Source organism: Passer domesticus, chromosome 4 (assembly GCF_036417665.1).
Source record: "Passer domesticus isolate bPasDom1 chromosome 4, bPasDom1.hap1, whole genome shotgun sequence".
NCBI classification, from domain to species: domain Eukaryota; kingdom Metazoa; phylum Chordata; class Aves; order Passeriformes; family Passeridae; genus Passer; species Passer domesticus.
In genome coordinates, this window is record NC_087477.1 from 25,292,545 (window position 1) to 25,312,692 (window position 20,148).

General features: G+C 38.0%; 1 protein-coding gene across 14 annotated transcripts in view; it reads left to right on the forward strand.

The window, feature by feature from the left end:
- The window catches only part of WDFY3 (WD repeat and FYVE domain containing 3), a 149,051-nt gene that overhangs the window by 59,886 nt on the left and 69,017 nt on the right, over positions 1-20,148 (forward strand). For all 14 annotated transcript variants that reach the window (XM_064416660.1, XM_064416659.1, XM_064416658.1 and 11 more), the window contains 7 exons: positions 6,123-6,232; positions 7,280-7,441; positions 8,543-8,735; positions 11,133-11,319; positions 14,004-14,170; positions 16,625-17,092; positions 18,455-18,553. In XM_064416660.1, coding sequence (XP_064272730.1) covers positions 6,123-6,232; positions 7,280-7,441; positions 8,543-8,735; positions 11,133-11,319; positions 14,004-14,170; positions 16,625-17,092; positions 18,455-18,553 — 1,386 coding nt within the window. The remainder of the gene's footprint in view (positions 1-6,122; positions 6,233-7,279; positions 7,442-8,542; positions 8,736-11,132; positions 11,320-14,003; positions 14,171-16,624; positions 17,093-18,454; positions 18,554-20,148) is intronic.

The window sequence follows — 20,148 nt, forward strand, 5'->3', positions numbered from 1 at the left end:
GGGGTGCAGTTCCCTCTTCAGAAATAACCAATTAACATGCTATTAAAACTCAGTTTGTAGACTTCTGTGTTAAAATTATTAGAGCTAGATACACATTTCCTGTGATGCTGATTTAAAAAAAAATAGAAATTATTGGCTTTTTAGAATATGTTTTGTGTTAAAGACCTCATACTTTGTCTGTGGATTGTGAAGACTCTTGCATAATTTTTTTTAGAACTTCCATTCTTTTTGTGTCTCAAACAAAACAATATAACAGGTCTTAATAGTTGCTGACAGGTAGTTATATTTCCTAGTATGTTTTTAAAAGTAAAAAACTTCAGTAACAACAACATGCAGGAAATGTCTCTGGTAATATATAAGTGCAAATTCCTCATGGTGTGAAGTGCTCCATGTAAGTCAACAAAATAGCTGAGCCTGTGCTAGAGACAAGCTTTCCATACAGTCAAAAGTCAGCTTTTGATAGTTAATGTCGGGTAAGAAATTTTGCAAGGACTTGACTTCTATAAATGTGTTGGCAGTATTTTACAGTGGGGAATGTGGTATGGTTAAATCTTGCCTGTCATTACGTTGTGGTTGTTTGGGGATTTGGGGTTTTTTTGGTATTGTTTTTGTTTGTTTGTTTGTGGGGTTTTTGTTTTTTCTTTGCTTTTTCTTTTTTTTTTTCTCCCTACTCCATCTGATAATGGAACACAGGGCAATTATTTTCATCAGGCCTTTGAATATTTATGCTAATAGCTATGTGAGTAATGCCTGCAATGGTGGAGGCATATCTCAGTTATTCTTGGCAGACTGTAGTAGTTTTCTCAGAACAGTGTTTTGTGATTCAGTAGTAACTGTGCCAGCACCCTGTCTTGAGTGGTCTCTGAACATTGCCATTGTACTTGTGTGTTCAGCTGCATTTCAACTGCCTTATTTCTCTGGTAGGGATAGTAAGAAAAATTAAGCAGTTACATCTGAATTAAATTATCTTGCAGGTTTCAGTCTTTGATGTACAACAGGGATGATTTTCTGATGACAGCAGTAGCTGTTCATGAGGATTAGTGAATAGTTTCCCTTGCCATGGACTGTCTATCTGTTTAGAAGATGGTAGGGTCATGGGTGAGATAGCTTTATATACTTGAGATTTTTAGCTGCCACATTTGTCACAAATAAGTCAAATTTTGTGTCTGAATTGATCAAAAAGTTGTGGTAGTGCTGTGTAAAATAGATGTTCAAACATCTGTTTCTAGTATAGTCTCAGTTCTGAGATGAACTTTTCCTTTGGGAGCAAGTGCATCTGGCTCAGAGCTGAAAAAGACTTCTGAGAAACAGGACAGGCACAGCTGGGACAGACCACAACCTGTGCCCATAACCTGGTGTTATTGGCACCAGGCTCTAACCAACACCTCTCTTTCACTCTAAACAGCTTCACATATTTTATCAGTTGAGGGTGTGCAAACCTGTGATTTGGTGGTTATTGGTTATTATTTGTGGCAGTGATTACTCCATTTTTACTGAAATGGGTTTCTAACTCAGTCCTCTCCACTGTCTGCCTCTCGAGCACACGAAATGGCACCTGGTCAGGGCCTATTATTTAATGCATTAACATTTATCCCAGGGAGATTCAGAAGAATTCCCTAAGCGATGGGCAGTCCTGCTACCTGGAAAGCCATCCTATAGACAGAATATGAATAAGTGGTTATGAGGACTGGTGAAACTGAAGAAGGGTGGAAAACTGAACCATGAGAAAGCAAAGTGGTACATCACAGGTCTGGAACTTTTTAGCCTCCTTTCATAGACAGTTTCAGAAGTTTGTTTTTTTGGTGATTTTATTTGGCTAGCTATTGTACATTACTGCTTTGTGCACCTTCTAAGTTCAGTTAAGTTGTGTCTCTGTTAATTTCAGTCAGTTTTTCATTTCATATTTACAACGTTTCCTGTTTGTTACAGTATTTACTATTGAATGCTAAATTTATTTTTACTGTACTGCTAGGCTGTTCAGCTAATCCTTCCTACCTCCAGGACTTTCAGTTGTTGTTTATACCCTCTGACCACTGTAGTGATTTTGTCTTTTTTAAAGGGTTATTTTAGGGGGGGAAAGGAGGGGTGGGTTGGGTTTTTTTCAGTTTGGATTTTTCTTTTCACCCTTCTTTTTAGTCTTTAGGGAGTTTTTTTCTTTGTTTGTTTGGTTTTGGGGTTTGTATTTATTTTTTTTTTTTTAGTTTGTGGCTTTTTTTCTGGGGGAGGGGTTCTTCCCCCAGTTTCTTTCTTTTCCTCTTAATTTCACAGATTTACTCAAACTGTTTCACCACCAAAAATGCCTTTAACCTCCTCAGGCATTTTTTTTAGCAGATCTGCTGAAAGACTATTATTATCTCATCATCAAACCATTTTGGGAGATCAAGTTGATAAACATTCCTCATCATTGCAGAAAACCACATCAGTGGTTGGTATTTGGCCTCTGAGAATGCCTACCTTTATTCTTCTTAAAGATACATTAATCTGCAAACTCTGGTGGGTTTTTTGGGTTTTTTTGGTGTTTTTTTCCTTTTTTTAGTTAATCTCTCTCACATCAGCAGAACTAATTTTATGTTTATCCTCAATTCACAGAAGTTAGTATAATTTAAGTGCATCTTGCATTTGGGTGAATTACAGATGATAATTGAAGGGATCTTCTTGTGCTACTAAGGTGCCATTCAGGCTCCTCCCCTAATGAAGTCTGAAGTTTTCCTGATAGGGAGGATCTTTGTCAATAAAATAAGTGCACGTAAGGGTGCTTTCAGTAAGGGCTGCTTTCAGACTTTTTTAGGTATGGTAACTTTTCTTCTGCTGAGAGTAGACTGTTGGAAATGATTTCACATGCTGTGCTGGGATTGCACATCTTGGGTTTTTTCTTTGCATATAAATGTTTTTCCTCTTCTGTGAGGGACTTTGCTTTACAAGGTGATTTTGGTTTGTGTTTATAGAAATTGCTCTGGAAGGGAAAAATAAGTGTCCCGTCAGCTACTATTCATTAAAAGCCAGTTCTGATCAACAACTCCTGTATCTTATTACTTTTGGTTGACTTTGTTTGCTTGTGGTGCTTTCTACCATATCTTATGCAAGGCAAGTATAGTACAATATAGAGCTTTTCCAAGAGATCCTAGAAAGCCTGTTCTTTTATCATCTGCGTTAGTGAGGCTAAAAGCTGGCACAGTTGAGATGTTTTATCTTTGGATGAGCAGCCCTCCATTTCTGCACACTGCAAAGGCATCAGCCACTTCTGATGCCACATGTGATGACAGCCCAACTCTGCTCCCGATGATGGATGGCAGACTTTGTGCCATCACATTTTCATTTGGGTTGATGCTTGTCTCTTACTATCTAGGTAGTTGGAATTATTTGTATTCTGTAACTTTAGGTACCTAAATGTGTCTTCAGGCATTTCCCAAAAGAAGAGACAGAGACTTCTAGAAGGCTCTGTTAGAGAAGGGATCCCTGACTTCAGCTTCACCTTCACCACCCCCTGACACACCCATCCATACTTTTCCCTGCACCTCCCACCCTTGGCACATGCACAGATATTTTTTTTCACTGATATTCCTTCCAGAATAAGCTTTACAGAAGTCTGATTATGCTATTATATGCTGTTTATGGTTCTAGGTCATCTAATTAAAAGCTTCTTGTACTAAGTTTGCCCTTAGTACTATTGCTATAGGCAACAACATTGCTTGCAGTGCTTGTAGCACTGATTTTTGCTACCCATCTGAATTACTTTAATCCCACTGCTTGCTGCCTTTTTGGTTTTCTGAAGTCCAGGATGCAGTGCACCTCTTACACGTGAAAAAAATTTTGTTGCTTGATTCTACCAAGCATCTATTCCATATACAATGAATATATATAAATCCATGCTGGAAAATCTGACTCCTGTGTATTAACCATGTAACCACATAATCATGGTCATACTCACGTTTACATGCTTGCACCATTGTCACGATAGGTATATTTACATATTATTTTATAGGTTTTTCTGTTTGCCTTTTTGCTGGTTTTACTAGTTAGTTTCAGTAGTTTTAGTTTTACTGAATTGGCTTTCTTCTGCAGCAGAAGCTGAAAAGCTAAGGACATCTGAGTGGGGCACACAGAAGATGTTCTACTAAATGATGACTTGGGCACTTCAAAAACAGGGGAAAGGTACAAGGAATAAATTAAGACTAGTGCTGATGATAGAAGTTAATCTTAAATGATAGTGCTATCAAATTTGCTCAGAGCAGATGACAAGAGAACGTGTTCCAGCACTTAAAATGCTGTCTGTGTTTTAGGTAGTGCTTAATTAAGAGTGACAGTTTTGAAACTGCTATTTATAGTGTTCAACTGCTATGCCAGGATGCCAGCAGCATGACAGCTTTTTCAGAAGCATGGCCTTAACCCTTGAGTCTTGCTTTCTAAGATGACTGAATGAGCCCTTATTCCATAGGTGGCTTTGGAGACTGTGCCCAAAGGAGACTGTGCACACCCTGTTTGGTGTGCACAGTCTCTTGGAGGCAGAGATTGATTGCTCAGCTCTGTCTGTGGTGGGATAGAAAGACAATAGACCTAAAAAGTCAAACCTTATGCTGTGCTGGTGAGGCACTGTCCTTGTAGCAGCAGTGCATGCTTTAGACATGCTTGGCTCATGAGGTAAACTGAGGAAAAATGGCTTTTGTCAGGAATTCTGGCATTTTGCCTGTGCCTTTAGTGTAGGAAATGCAACTGTGTCATAGCTGTTGTGCTTTCTAAGTTGGCCTGTTCATATACCCAACCACCTGACCAGTGCTTTGTGCTGATAGTTTCAGGTCAGCATGCTGGGAAATCTTACTTGTCCTTGTTTGTGTGAGTTTTATAAATTGTCTTACTTTTCACCTTGGTATCTCAAACTTTATCTCAGTCTCATGGAGGGAAGTGGTAGGGACCTCTCTTTGCTTTAGCACAAGAATTGGAAAAGCCAGTGGTTTGTACAAAAGTCTGTTATGGGAAAAAGTCTGCCAGACAAAAACATGAGAGAGGAGCTGTTGAACAAATGAACCAAATTTGCACAGCTTACAGTGTGATGCTTCAGAAAGTGATCTTCTCACTGTAATTGATACACAAGTTTGATAAGTATTTTGCCACATGAAATGTGGTGCCTTTCAAATAAACTTCCCAGGTATATGCTGGGGAATCTTAACAGCAGATGAAGCAAACAACCCAATATTTAAATAGGATTTTTCTTCAGTTGCAGATTTATTCCTCCATTGGTAATTCCTTCGTAATTTCTTTTTTATGTGATATTATTCACCTTCCTTTTCTGTCCTAGTTGACACTAAAAGCACAGGAGATGATTGATACACAGTTATTAATGAAAAATGTTTTTAGATGTCTCTTAAAGGTAATGGGCAGACATCACTGGCATTATAGACTTCTTACATAAGTGTGTATTCATGTAGCAGTGATATAGGGTTGCATTTTCTCTTGATTCATTTATTGAGGCTGATAACTTGTTTACTAGGCTGAGTATTTGTCTTTGGCTCTGACTGATACGGAATAGCATCCAGAAGTGATTCTCAATCATAAGAATTATCTGTAAGCTGTTACTGTTTTCATTCTCAAAAAATGTAGGATGGGGATATGATAATTGCTGACCATACTCTTAATGTTACTTTTTTTCCTATTTTTTTCCCTTTTGTCTTTCAGCACTTCTCCTTCCTTAAAATCCCCATTATCCTCCATACTGTTGTTTCAGTGCAGTGGTTTTTTTTCAGAAATTTCACTTGTTTCCACAGAGGTCACTAACTGATGGTGACTTCATGCCTGGGAAAAGTATATTGTATATTGATAAAGCAAAACTACTCAAACAGATGTCACTGCAGGTTACTGAAATCTATCTGCTGGTCAAAGGATGGTGCGTGACCAAAGAATGTATTTTCTGCCACCTTGCCAGTGTCAAAGCCAAGTGTGTGTGTGTGTGTAAGACTGGAATGTGTCTGGAAGGCATAGGCCTAAGCCTAGTCCTTTTTTAAGTAGTGCTGTAAAGGTGAATTTATGCTCAGTGCTTGGGGCTGCTGAGAGGATGTGTTCCCTTCTGCAGACTAACAGAATGAATTCTTACTGTTTTTGGTTTTTTTCATTTTTACTGCCTCCTACAGAGGCTGCAAGTCGTGCCATAGTCCAGTTTCTGGAGGTCAATCAAAGTGAAGAAGCAAGTAGAGGTTGGATGCTGCTCACCACAATCAATTTACTAGCTTCATCAGGACAGGTTAGTCTGAAACAGCAAAGCTAAAAATAAATTATGGAGTGGAAGATACAAAAGCAATAATAAAATGAACTGCATGAACACTCTCCAAAAGATACAACTATATTCTGCTTTTCTGTGTTAAGATCCTCTTTCTCGTATATTGCCACAGGACTTATGCTTTAGCTCCTTGTGGTTTCAGTTGCCTGAAAAAAGAGTGGTTTTGAGACTTTAATTTATAATGTTCTTCTGAATAATGCATGCAACTTTTATTGCTGCCCAAAGGCTTCTCTTGCATACTGCTGCTTAGTGCCCCATGAGATGCATGACACACAGAGCACCTAAATAGTTCAGACCTTGAACTTTGCACACCTCATAGGAGGAGGGCCACAGCAGTTGCAAAAAGCATGGCCAGCAGCAACGATGAATGGGGGTGGTAGTGAATCATTCCTGCCTCTGCTTCTGCTGCTGCCCTCCATTCAGAGAGCTCTCTCTGGCAGTATACTGGGCAGCTGTGTGGTTTGTTATTTCTGCTCTAATCTGCATTTGTAATTCAGCATATCATCTTATCTCTGTTTTAGTATGTCACCAGCCTCCACACCAATTTGTCTTTTCTTCCCACTGATGCTTTCATATTTTCTTCTGCCTTGCTTCTTAAAGCTCCTTACACCTTCTTGCCAAGTGACAGCATAAATTGAAATGTCCTCCTCCCACTCCCATTTCTCCTACTACAAAGAATTGATAGCTGATAAAGGCTTGGCTGAAGGTCTTGTAATTAACTTGTTAACTTCTGTTGGCAGAGACTGACAGGTTTTGTTTCTGTCCCGTGCATTGACTGCTCTGAACTGTGGCTGTGAGGTGCTGTTGTCATGTAACTAAATCATCCTATTTTTAAAATTACTGTTTGGATAGGCACTCAAGAATAGATGGTGAATGTGTACTGCTGCGTCAACGCCTCACCAAAGGTGTGAGAAAGAAAAACCAGCATTTCAATCAACTGCATTATTATTGATGTTTGGAATATATAATATGCTGAACTGGTATTTTTTGCTGTGTTTTCTTCTTCCTCAGAAAACTGTGGACTGCATGACTACAATGTCAGTGCCTTCCACACTTGTTAAATGTCTATATCTGTTTTTTGACCTTCCACACGTGCCTGAGGTAGTTGGAGGAGCACAGAATGAACTACCTCTCGCAGAGCGCCGAGCGCTACTACAGAAAGTCTTTGTACAGGTAAGAAAGGTAAAATAGGTCAGGGAATTTGCAAGAGGAATGTGAATACTTGATGTGAGCAAAGTCTAGAAACTTTTCATTTGAGCCAGGTTTTACTCTTCCTTGATTCTTAAAAAACTGATAGCTAAAAGGGAGGTGGATTTTCCTGCAAGCTCAGTTGAGGTTAAATTCCCACTCCTCCTCTTGCTTTTGTCTTTGACAAATACCTCCTGCACAGAAATCTGCGCAGCTCTTCTGCACAGGTATTTAAAAGGAGCAACATGTGGACTACTATTCTGATTTCATCTGACTGGTCCTAGTACTTGTTATCTTTGGCTGTTACTGATTGAAATAGATGTAGTAAAAAAACGTTAGTATTGATAATAAAGTGATGATCTCAAATGAACTGACTGAATAAGTGAGGTTCCAGACCTCCCCCTCCCTCCCCTGCGAGAGTTGCAGACAGCCTCTTTCCAGTTTTCTGAGAGGGGGCCTGAGTTTTTCCTGCACAAGATGCAAAAAATCAGACATCTCAAAACATGCAGAAAAGGGAGCACGGTGTAGTAGCTTCACTTGTATGGCTGCATTTTGTCTTGGTTTTGGTAATTAGGAAATTCAGACCAGGTGCCAATTTTTCAGGTAGATCTGCAGTTTTGCTGTAGCCTTTCCTGACAAACTTAATTTGACCAAGATGTTATGGTTGCTGCTCTGCCAACAACCCATCAATAGCCTTCTTCCTGCATTAGGAAGGAATACAGCAGTTTGCCTCACAGAGCTTCTCCCTCAGTGCAGAATTTAAACCTGCAAATTAGGCAACTGGCAGATTCTCCAAGAGTGGAATATTCTGGTATCCATGCAAATATGCTGTGTCAGCCTAAAAAATTTAAATTCTGCTTCCAGTCTTCTGGTAAGCATTTTAAACTGAACTGGGACTTGAAATAACCATGTGTAAAATAACCTTGTCTTATGTTCAAAGTATGGAAACACACAAAGGGAAACCAGCACATTACCTTTTTTAATGTGTTTCTTTAGTGGAAGAGTGTTTCACCCTTTACTAAGTCTAGGCAAAATTTTCAGTGATAAAGGTATTAATGGTAGTTGTTTAATGACTTCCTGTTTCAGATCCTAGTAAAATTGTGCAGTTTTGTGTCCCCGGCGGAAGAACTGGCTCAGAAGGATGATCTCCAGCTTCTGTTCAGTGCAATAACCTCATGGTGCCCTCCCTATAATCTGCCTTGGAGGAAGAGTGCAGGAGAAGTACTAATGACCATATCTCGTCATGGCCTCAGTGTCAATGTAGTGAAATACATCCATGGTATGTGTCTTTCTTTTGTATTAGTTACTGGGATTTTTTCCTGCTCTTCTTTCATAGTTTTCTTATTTGGGAAATAGGCAGGAAAATAATAGGGAAGCTTCTAGGCTTTGGTTTGGACATGTGCTTATTTACATACAGGCAACATTTCTAAGCCCTTGTGTAGTGAGGGAGGTGATCTCAGCTGATTGTGATCTCTGTCTCATTCACATTTCGATTTAATCTGGAAGGATAGTTTTGTCTTATGTTTTGGTGTAGAGTTCACCATAAGCAAAAGGAAAGGCTTTCAGTAACTGCCTGTATTGAAAAATATTTACTGTGAAGATGCATTAATTCTTAGCAGGCAGCTGACTTCCTCTGCTGTGGTGCAGCCCAGCTTTCCCAACCCAAGGACGTTGTTTTGAGCGCCTGGCCCATGGAGACTCTTTGCTTGGCTGAGAACTGTACCTGTGCTGGATGGGTTTGGAGCCCTTATGTTTTCCCTGGTCTCTCACTGACTGGATTGCTGGCACTTCATTCAGCCTGGATTTCTTCTGCCAGCCCCTTGTCTTCCCCACCTTGCCTTGCAGATTACGGATGGAAGATTTTGTGCATGCTGAAGGCCAAGTTAAAGTTATCTCATGGGCTTAATCCAACCTGCAAGACACCAAATGAATGAAGCGTCCAGAATCATTCTAGTTTGTCTCCTGTCCATTTTTAAGACAAGTAGACCCTGGCTGTTGCTGGCATGGAAACTGTACAGGCACATTTTTGTAGCTGGTTACAAATTTTGGTAGCTAATGAAAGTAGTACTTTAGTCATCATCTATCTTTGCAAGGAGCTGGTAAAGAGGGAAGTGCCAAGCTGGTTCACAACAACTTGCAGATGAAAACTAATGTTAGAGAGGATATTAGCTGCCTGGAAGCAGCTTTGAATACAAATTATTCTTTTTGCATTAATTGAAAATCATATGGGTGTTTAGGTATGCAGGACTTGAGGTGAGAAATCTGATAAAATATGTTTCTAATGTTATATTTAAGGCCTTTAGACTGAGGGGCACCATAGGACAAATTTGTAGTTTTTAAATTGGACTGACTGTTGGAGTGAACTAATATCCTTATACATTTTAGCAGTGTACACCTACTGGAAAAGAAGAAACCCACAATTTTGGGTTGCTCACACCCTGAGAAGCAAGTAGCTACAAGGCTCCATATTGATGGCTTATTGAATACATCACCTTGCTCCCACATATTTCACAGAAAGTTTCAGTCTGTTTTTTCTCTTGTGCTAGCAGTGTGTTTCTAATTCCAGTCAAAAAGATGTGAATGTATAATATCACTCAAAGCACAGCATAGTCACCAGTTGAGTGTTTTTAGATAGGACTTACAAAGTGATAGGCTTCTGGTGGGCTTTTAGTGAGTACATAAAGTGTATGTATGTGTGTGAAGCTGTTATTAAGTGCAACAAAGAAAATAACTGGAGTTTTGACTGTCGTTTGGCATTATTGCTTCGCTATGGGCTTGATCCATAGAGGAGGGAAGTTGGCATATGAAAAGATACTCTAGATTCTTTAAAAAGTGAATGGAGTTTTAAAAAGAAAACCAATCAGCATTGCCACTTTCTTTTTGATTAGAAAAGTAAACCTGACTTAAGAAATAACAACATCTGTTACAAGGCTCAGCTTATGTTCAGGAAAAATTTAAGATATTTCATCATATGCAAAGGAGCATCCTTTCACACTCTCATGCTCTGGTTTAACCTCTAGAAAATTTTGTAATCAGTCTAGCTAGAAAGACTTGTGCTTGTGTTGTGCATGCTGCAAAGTTAAAATAGCAAATAATTAAAGGGGGCATCTTTAAAACAGAGTGCAACTTAAGTTCTCACTATAGATTTGAGAAAACTTTGTTACTGACCTAATAAACTGATTGAATATGAGAATTATGCAGGGCAAGGCAAGCTATCCCTCTTTGATGCCAACCAATGAAATGCCAACCAGAGAAGGAATAAGATGACATGGTGTAAAGGTTTATATATAGGGTTTTAATAACACTTCAAGTCAGTGCTTTGTATAACTTTGTGTTTTAAATGAAAAAATATGGTTTAGAATTATTTACATTTGTCATATTTGTCTTTTTATTCTGTTGAGTTATCTGGTCAGACTTTTTAAGTTAAGAAATGGTAATTATCTACAGAGTTTCCTCCTTACAAGAGTAAAGATTTTAAAAGGGAGGAAGAGGCTGGCAAAAAGAGGTTAGGGTTTTGATCCAAAGCCACTTGAGAATCCTTCTCATCCTCAAGTAGTATTAAGTGTTCTGTGACAAGAGATACTTGAATAAGTTATCTTATTGCTGTGTTTTGTGTGTTGGTTATGCCTCTTCCTGTCAGTAAAATCCTAAATTTTTCCACTGCAATTCTTTTCAGAAAAGGAATGTTTGTCCACGTGTGTCCAGAACATGCAGCAGTCTGATGACCTTTCTCCCCTAGAAATAGTTGAGATGTTTGCTGGACTTTCTTGTTTTCTCAAAGACTCCAGTGATGTGTCCCAAACGTTGTTGGATGATTTTAGGATATGGCAAGGATACAACTTCCTCTGTGACCTCCTCCTCAGGTAGGCAAAAGTGCTTGAAGAAATGCAGACAGATCACTGGGCATTTTTCAAAAAAAGTTTTCTTAACAAAGAGTAGATTAATAAGTTTAAACAAGTAAGTGATTATAGATCATTATGGAATGAAGATATTAGGACCAAAACATTGAATTCTGTGTTTCTCTCCATTTATTAAACTACTTTGTTGAACTTTTTGTTCTTTAGTACTGGCTTATTACTAAGTGTTTGTTGCTTTGGAAAGACAGCAGTTGCTTAAAAAAACTGGTGCTAAATATTTAGAGAGAATCCAGAACATAAAATTTTGGCTGCAGCTAGTGATTTTTGAGTGGTTGGAGTTTTTGTTTTGTCTAAGAAGATGGTTTAGTGGTGGACTTGGCTGTGCTGGGTTAACAGCTGGACTCAATGATCTTGAAGGTCTTTTCCAAACTAAATAATTCTATAATTATTGTCTTATCATGCTATCATAATGAAAATTCCCATATGTAAATGTGGTGAATGCTATGAGGGAATAGGGTTTTTTTTCCTAATTAAAAGTACTTCTAAGCTTCTAGTGCATTAACAAATATGTTCATGAAAATGCCTGCCCAAAAAACCTTTGGTACATGATCTATCCATTATCTCCTTTTTCTTTCCATGAAGGAAACTTCTTTAATTTTCTGACTGAGAAAGAAAAGAGTGTCTGTTGCTTTATTTGTGTAAAATCTCTGGGCAGTTTGTGTTGCTTTATTTGAACATGAAGTTCTGAAGAAGAATGCTTAGCTGTTGCTATTGTAAAATATATATATATATATATATATATATAAGGAATCCCAGGTACATACTGGGTAACTATAAGTATACACCTTACCAAGTGTATTTGAGTCAAAGATGCTTAAGACATTATCACTGAAAAATGCTGATATTGTTATTTCTATATTTTTGGTGTTAATATGCTGAGGTTTGGCACTCAAATATTTGAACTAAATTTTCCACTACATTGTATACTTCTGAGGGGGATTTTTGTTTGTTTTAAATGAATACCAGACATAGACATGGCATTTGACATTTTTAATCACATTTAAAATCACTCATAAGTTACCTTTGGTGTCACAAAAGCTAAAGCACCTGTTAAGGAATTGTTATTTTTTCTTGTTCTATAAGTAGAGTTTTGGAATATGTTATATTCACTAATACATTAATTCAAAGTAGTGTAATTCAAATGCAGTTGTTTTCCAGAAACTGTCAGCCAGGGTTTAGGGGAAATATGAGGGGAACCTGCTGTCATGTTACATGTTGAGGTACAAAAGTGATTCTCTGTAGATCAAGTGTTTTAAACAAATTTTCCCCTGGGCTTGCTCATCCTTTAGTCAAAGAATGGAGGATCCCTGCCAAATGTATAGGAAGACTAGGGATTTGCATGTCTCATTGAAAAAGGAGGACATCTGGGGTCATCAGGTGACATCAGTAAAGGTTAATAGCATAGGAATGTGTTATCCTCATTTCTTCCTGAGGGGGTTTTCTAGAAGAAAGTAGTTCCTTTCAAAAACCAGTGATCTTGAATAAGTCCGTGCATTGGTAAGTGATGGACCACAGTGATGTATTCTCCCTGTTTTGTTCAAACCTACCCACAGAGACTTGTTCAGCTCTGGGGCACTTTTATGATGGTAACTGTCATGTGAGGGTGTGAGATCTGGACACTGGGTCTCAAGCTGCGAAGAGGAAAGGCTTTGGAGCTGGAAAAGTAGGATGTGTGAAGAAGGTGGCTCAGTAAGAAATTGCAGAAGATCTGTGAGGGCAAGAGGAGCATTTTGGTAATTTCATCTGGATGACGTGAAAGGGCAGGGCATGTGAGAATTAGTAGAATGATAATAGGTGAGCTCTGTGCTTCTGTAGTGACTGTTTGCAGGAGGTTCTTGTTTGAAGGAGGTTCCTTCCTCAGCCACGTCTGACTAAGAAGACAGAGGATGCAGAATGAGCTGCTTGTAGGGCTCCAACAATTGTTTGTCAGCAAGGAGCAAAACAGAGCTTGCACTGCCTGAGTCTGTTGAAGAATGTGGTCCCCAGTTTACTCCTGAGATCTACAGTTAATAAATAATTAAACATGGTTTTATTTGTGGTGAAGTAGCAGGAAAATGAGGATGGTGTTAAGATTCAGAGTCAGTTTTAGGGTTTGGTCGGATGGTGCGTTCCTGTCAGGACAGTGGTTGGAATGGGATGTTAACATTTCCGTTCTCTTGTGTTCAGAGGTGGTGTTTGTAGTTCTAGTGAGGTGCTTCATCACATGCTTGTGAGTGCTACGCCTTTACCAAGATACCATTTCATTGCCACAAAATATTCACTCTCAAAGTGGCAGATGTACTCTTGCAAGTTAATTACAGATCTATTTAATTACAGACTATCCATGTACTTTCCTATACAGTATCTTCATGTCCGTGAGAGGATTTTTAATGTAATTTTTCACGTCTCTCTGCTGACTGTTGAGTTCAAGGAGAGATTTACGAGGTAAATTCCTATGGCAAATAACTGTTTGCTCTTTTAAGTCCAATGTTTGACTAACTGAATGGTATGACATATGGACATTGAAAACACTGCAGGAATCAGGCAGTAAAATTAATCTCTAAACTGACAGAATAGAAGAGACCTTACTAAAGTGATTTGAGTTCAAATAAACTAGTGCTGCTAACTTGATCCTATTGTATTTTCTTTAGATTAGAACAGGCAAAAGAAGCTGAATCTAAGGATGCTTTGAAGGACTTAGTTAATTTGATAACTTCTTTGACAACATATGGTGTCAATGAATTAAAGCCAGCTGGTGTTACCACTGGAGTACCTTTCCTGCTACCTGGATTTGCAGTCCCACAGCCTGCAGGCAAAGGTGAGTCTGCTTGCATTCTCCCTCTGTTTGCTTTTTTGTTGTTCTAAGTGCAAATGACAAGATACAGAGCAGCTGTGTATTGCACAAACACTTTGCAACTAAGTCTAGGTTCTTTATATAAGATCAAATACTCGGTTATTTTGTTCTCAAATATTTTATTTTGGGGTTGGTACCCAAAGAAGAAGGCTTAGGGCTTTTGTCTTTGAGGACAGGTCCAGCCTCTTCACTGCAGAGCTGACAGTTTTCTTCGTGGAGATTTGAAGAGATTATCTTATTGGAGAGATCAACTGATTTTATTTATAGTGGTTTAAGCTGCTGTCTTACTAAATTGATATGAAAGGCTGATGTGCTGGCTTGATTTTTTAAAATTTTTTTTTAATCCTTCCCCTACTCCACTTTGCTTTCTGTTACCTTTTGTCAGCTCAGGGAAATGTCACTTGTGAGCTGAAATCTGTTATTTCATCACCAGTGTGATCAGAGTGATAAAATCTGTGGTGTGGTTGAAACCACAGTGAATTGGAGATAAGCTTTGAGGAAGTCTTGGGGGAGAAGGGTTGTATAAAAATAAACTTAAGTTTCATATCCTGTTCATAAACTTAAAACTCAGGTTAGTCTTGTATGTAACTAAGGAGTTTGGAATTCAATAGTGACTGTGGAGCTAATTTGTCAAACTTTTATGAGATATACAGTGTGTGCAGTGGCACAAGAAAAGTGTATTCTAGGATTGCATTTATAGATTTATAGACTAATGAATATACATCCTAGGTTCCTTGGACAGTGACTTCCTTTCTCTGGTATGGAGAGAGTTCATTGTTCTTAGGAATTGTTTTTCTTTTGCACTAAATAGAGAAAGAAGGTGAACACTCAGAGTTCAATTTTTCCATGTTTTGATAATAATATTAATTTTTTTTTTTTAGGTTAATCAGCTTTTCTGACACAATGTTATGAGAGAACCATGGTCTATTGCAATCTGCAAAAGAGTTCTTTAACTTTGTGATGTTTGTCAGGACATCTCTGTTCCTTTTACCTGCTTTTCATAATGTTGGCAAATTGTATTTTTATGAAAACTTTGTCTTCTCAATTTACTGATATCTCAATTATTTCCATTTAAATAATTTTAGTTCTTGAACTCTGAAAAGCTGGTTAGAATTTGGTTTTTTCAGGGGCCCTCCTAATAATAAAAAATAATGCCTGGAACAACTGTTGATACTGAGAATATTAATAGTTGTATCTGACACTGTTCCTATCACATTTAATAAGCTCTAAATCCCCTAATTTGAACATGTTTCATAGTAAAGAAAGCATGTAAAGAAGTCCTTTTAGGAACAACTGTGTTACAATGTAGCAAATGCTCTTCCAGATGTGAAATTGTTCCAATGTTCATTTACGAGGGAGTTTTCTCTTGCCTTCTGGAGAAATGCTGAAATGGAAGGTGGGGAGGCTAGGCATGAAGATAATTGAATTTACTGTTCAGTTGGACAACTTAGTTTACAAAAATGAAGAGAGTAGTGTGCCATAGAAAATATATCATAAATAAGATTTTTTTCTTTATGAAAGGGTTTTCAAATCAGGTTAACAGTTTGCATATACTTTTATTTGAAAAAAATAAAATAAGATTTTATTGTTAAAACATTCTAAATGCTTTGTTTAGATTGTCTTTAAAGTTGTCACTCTTGATTGTGTATTTTTTTTAGTTATTTTTTACTGTTAGTTGTTTTTTGTATCATGTTATCTGTCCACTGTTGAATTTAAGGCATCTTTTTAGTAGAATAAGAATAACATCTGCCCATAGAAAATTTTGGAGCATCCTCATAAATGATGCATTCCTTAGCTAATGAGATATCAATCAACTTGAAGGTACTTACAAGAAGAATTGTGACTGAGCTTTAAAGCTGTAAGATGTTTGTGTGCTGAAATTATAGCTACTTTATGCTTTACAACTTTTTCCCTGTGTTTAATTCCTTAATTGTTAATAGTACTGAACCCTGCCAGAGCTTTTTTATTCCCAGCTGCAGGGGCTGTGTTCTGCATTACGGAACACAGAATGTATCACTGTTGCTATAATGAGTTCTCTTATGGCATGGGTGTGTGATGGGCAGGCTTTGTTTTGTCTCTAGGACTGTATCCTGTGTACATTTTAACACTAAATCAGTGTACTTATCTGTTTTAAAGAAATAATCTTTCATCAGCATCTTTAGCTGCTTACATAAACTCTTACTACCAAAGATTAAGATGCTGCCTTAAAGAATAGTAGGTTGTGGAAACTGCAGTGTAAGTGGAGGTGCAGAAGCCTTTTTTAATGACTTTTTAATGAAAAGTGATATTGTACATTGTTATTTTATTCCTATTTATTAAAATGCATGGATCATTATTAATAAGTGTATTCATTGTTTATGATGATTAATAACTTTCTCTTTCCTTTTTCCTCCCATCCCACTTTATTTCCTGATTTAGGTCATAGTGTGAGGAATATTCAAGCATTTTCTGTCCTTCAGAATGCGTTTTTGAGAGCAAAAACCAACTACCTAGCACAAATCATCCTTGATGCCATCACGAATATTTATATGGCGGACAATGCCAACTACTTCATTTTGGAATCGCAGCACACATTGTCTCAGTTTGCAGAGAAAATTCCTAAACTTCCAGAAGTGCAGACCAAATACTTTGAGATGCTGGAATTGGTTGTCTTCAGCTTGAATTACATACCCTGTAAAGAACTGATCAGTGTGAGCATCCTTTTAAAATCCAGCACTTCTTTTCAGTGTAGCATCATTGCCATGAGGACACTCTTGAAGTTCACTCGTCATGATTACATCTTTAAGGATGTCTTCAGGGAAGTGGGGCTTCTGGAGGTGATGGTAAATCTTCTCCATAAATATGCAGCCCTTTTGAAAGATCCCACTCAGGCACTGAATGATCAAGGTAGTGTGTCCATTTCCATTTTTCTAATATTTGTCTTTTTTGGCTGGAAATAGTGGAGTCTTGCATTTAGAAGAAATGAGAGAGTCTGAACATGTACCTCAAGGCCTGAATTCTGCTGAGGACTGCTGTGCCATCTTAAAAGCTCATTGGATTTGCCTCTCTCAGTTTCTTGAGAGAAGCTTGAGGCTTACTTTAATGAATGATGCTGTATGAATGCAAAGTAGTGCGAGCTCATATTTTCATTTCTAAATGATTTTTTGATGTATTGGTTCAATATTTGTTACTTAATGTTAAAAAAGTATAGGGGCAATGTATGGCATCAATGTTCTTCGTAACAAAAGGTGCTTTGTAACTTTGTGTTTAGCCCCAGATTTTAAAAAATACTATAGTGTGCATATCTGAGCTCTTAATAGGAGACTTTTTTATAAGCTGGGTCTACATTTTTCTAAGCATTAAAAAAATATAAATTAAGATCAGTTGTCTCCAGACTGGAGCATCTCAGATAAGCTGCACAGTTGCTAGGCCTGCAAAGCAGATTCTGCCTTGTGCCATAGGAGCCTACATGCACACACAATTTTTTTTGCATTCTTCATTCAAACTGCAGTCAAGCTGGTGTGCATCAGTGACACTTAATTTTTAACCACAACTGCTGGATGTTTCACCTGGGTTTAATTGTATGAAGCTTCATTAGTGAGTGGTAGCTGTGGATTAGTTATAAAGCCTTTTCCCCCTCAACTCCATTGGAAAACACATCAGTTCTTATGTTCCTGTAAATAAATGGATGAAACTGTCATCTAATCAGGGTGCTACGTGGGTGCACATGTCCTTGTGTTGGGTTCACTTTTTATTAGAGTAATTTAAAATAACCAAAACCCCACTGTTTTTCCTGGAGTGTTTCTCTGTGTGTACTATGCCAATTGCAGTGTTGGTCTGCTACACCTGTTAAGCAATCAGCATGTTTGCTGTAATTATGTGAGTGGAGTTTTGTGGGTTTTGTATGGAATTTCTCTTTTCAGGTACTGAAAACGGAACAAGAGCAGATGCAGTTAATCTTCAACTGGTGTAGTTTTGTGGCTCAAAGAAACAATAGCTGCAATGTCAGGCACTCACAGTGGAGCTCACAGTGCTCTAAAACCTCAGTTTAAATTCTTGTCTTTATAAAATTAACTTTTCATATGATTGATAGTTAAGCTTTCCCAGGAATGCATGTGTAGACGAAGTCTCAGCTTTCTTTGGAAAATGGTGGGGCTGCATGCTCTCTAGGGAAGCAAAGAAAAGAAAAGTGTTGGTGGAAAGTATTAAGAAGCATCTTTGAAAAGAGTGATATTTTCTATTAATTTAGCTTCTGAAATTTTTTTGTAGTGGATTCAAGAAACAGTTCATTTGAGGACCAAAAGCAGCTGGCTTTATTGGTTATGGAGACCCTGACAGTACTACTACAAGGATCAAACACAAATGCAGGTGAGTGAAGAGATTGTTGTCAAGATATGTATACAGAAAATCATGTCTTGACTATCTTTAGGCCAGTATTCAAATACACTGAAATACACTTTCTCTCTGGCCAAGTTTTCCCAGCAAAGAAAATAGACAGCATAGCCTAGAGTGCATAAAATAGGATAACAAGACAGTGTTTAACTTAAATTTCTTTGGTATTGTTTACTTGAAGGCAAACACCAGACCTCATCACTCTTCAATGGTTCTATAATAATTCATGGTAGTGCTTGTAAGACTGTTCAGATATTAAAAAATTTAAGCATGTAATTAAAAATGTAGTTCATAATAAAGTAATTAATTAGCCTTCTGATATCATGGAGTCAGATGCATCATTCTTCCCACTCGGGGACACCGAGCAAATCCGATACTTGCTGCTTCTCAGGACTGATTTCATCTCTGAATATCCACTGGAGAAACAACAGCAGGGGTGTAAAAGACATTGGCACTTTGGGATGATGCCACAGATGATGTTTCTGAGGAATCTTGGAGCGTTCAAGGGCCTCCTTTCATCAGTAGCTCTCCCACTTCAGGAGCAGGACAGAGCATACAGGAGGAGCTGAGAAATTATTTCTCAAAAAGTTTGGCTCATCTGTACTGGGATGTGAGCGCTGTATCCAGAGGCCAGCAGAGGTTGTAGGTCACCACAGAAGCATAAGTAGGTGCAGTTTTGCAGTGATTCATACCACACTCAGTGCTTGGTTTCTGATCTTAAACCAGTCTCTCTGATAAGCTTTCCAGAGTATTGCAGAACTGCTAACTACATTTCAACAGGAACAGGTTCACTGGATAGTTGAGAACCTACACTGAGAGTGGGAGAAACATAAAATGTTATCCCAGTCTCTGTGAAAACCTGACCACAAAGGAGATGGGCTTTACTTGTGGAGGGGTGCAGCAAGCTCACCTGTCTCAAGGTCTGAGGTCTCTCCTTTTGCACTGAATCCATCTCTGATCCAAAGGACATCAGAGAAAGCAGGAGGCAGGAAATGGATAGTGGGATTCATGTCTGTCTATGTACATATATATATGTTAGAGGGAATCAACTTTTTAATCCTGAACTTGGTCATTTAAACTGCTCTTTGAGTTTATAGTCACATGGGAAATTATCCCTTTTGATGCAGCAATGCAGCATTGATCCATTTCTCCAGTCAGTTTTCATCCTCAGTAATTAACATAGAAAAATAGTCTAGGTGCTGACACTGTACTAAACACACATTATATATGCCATGTATATTCTACTTTGGGGTTTGTAATGCTTTCAGAATCAATTTTCATATAATTTTCAGTTATCACAGTAGCCAGCAAACTTGAAAAACATTGTTTGACTTAAGCTTAATCTCCACAGAGATAGGTCTTGCCACAAAAAATCTTCTGCAGAATCTTACAAATGATGTGGATAGACTGAGCCACTTATCAACCAGTGCTTGTCTCCAGAAACATCTCAGTTATATTTTCAGTTCATATTGCATTTAGGTCATTACTAAATGTAAGAAAAACAGTACCCTAAACCAGAACAGTGCATGTTCTTCACAAAACATGGAGGGTTTGATATATTTTTTATTTCA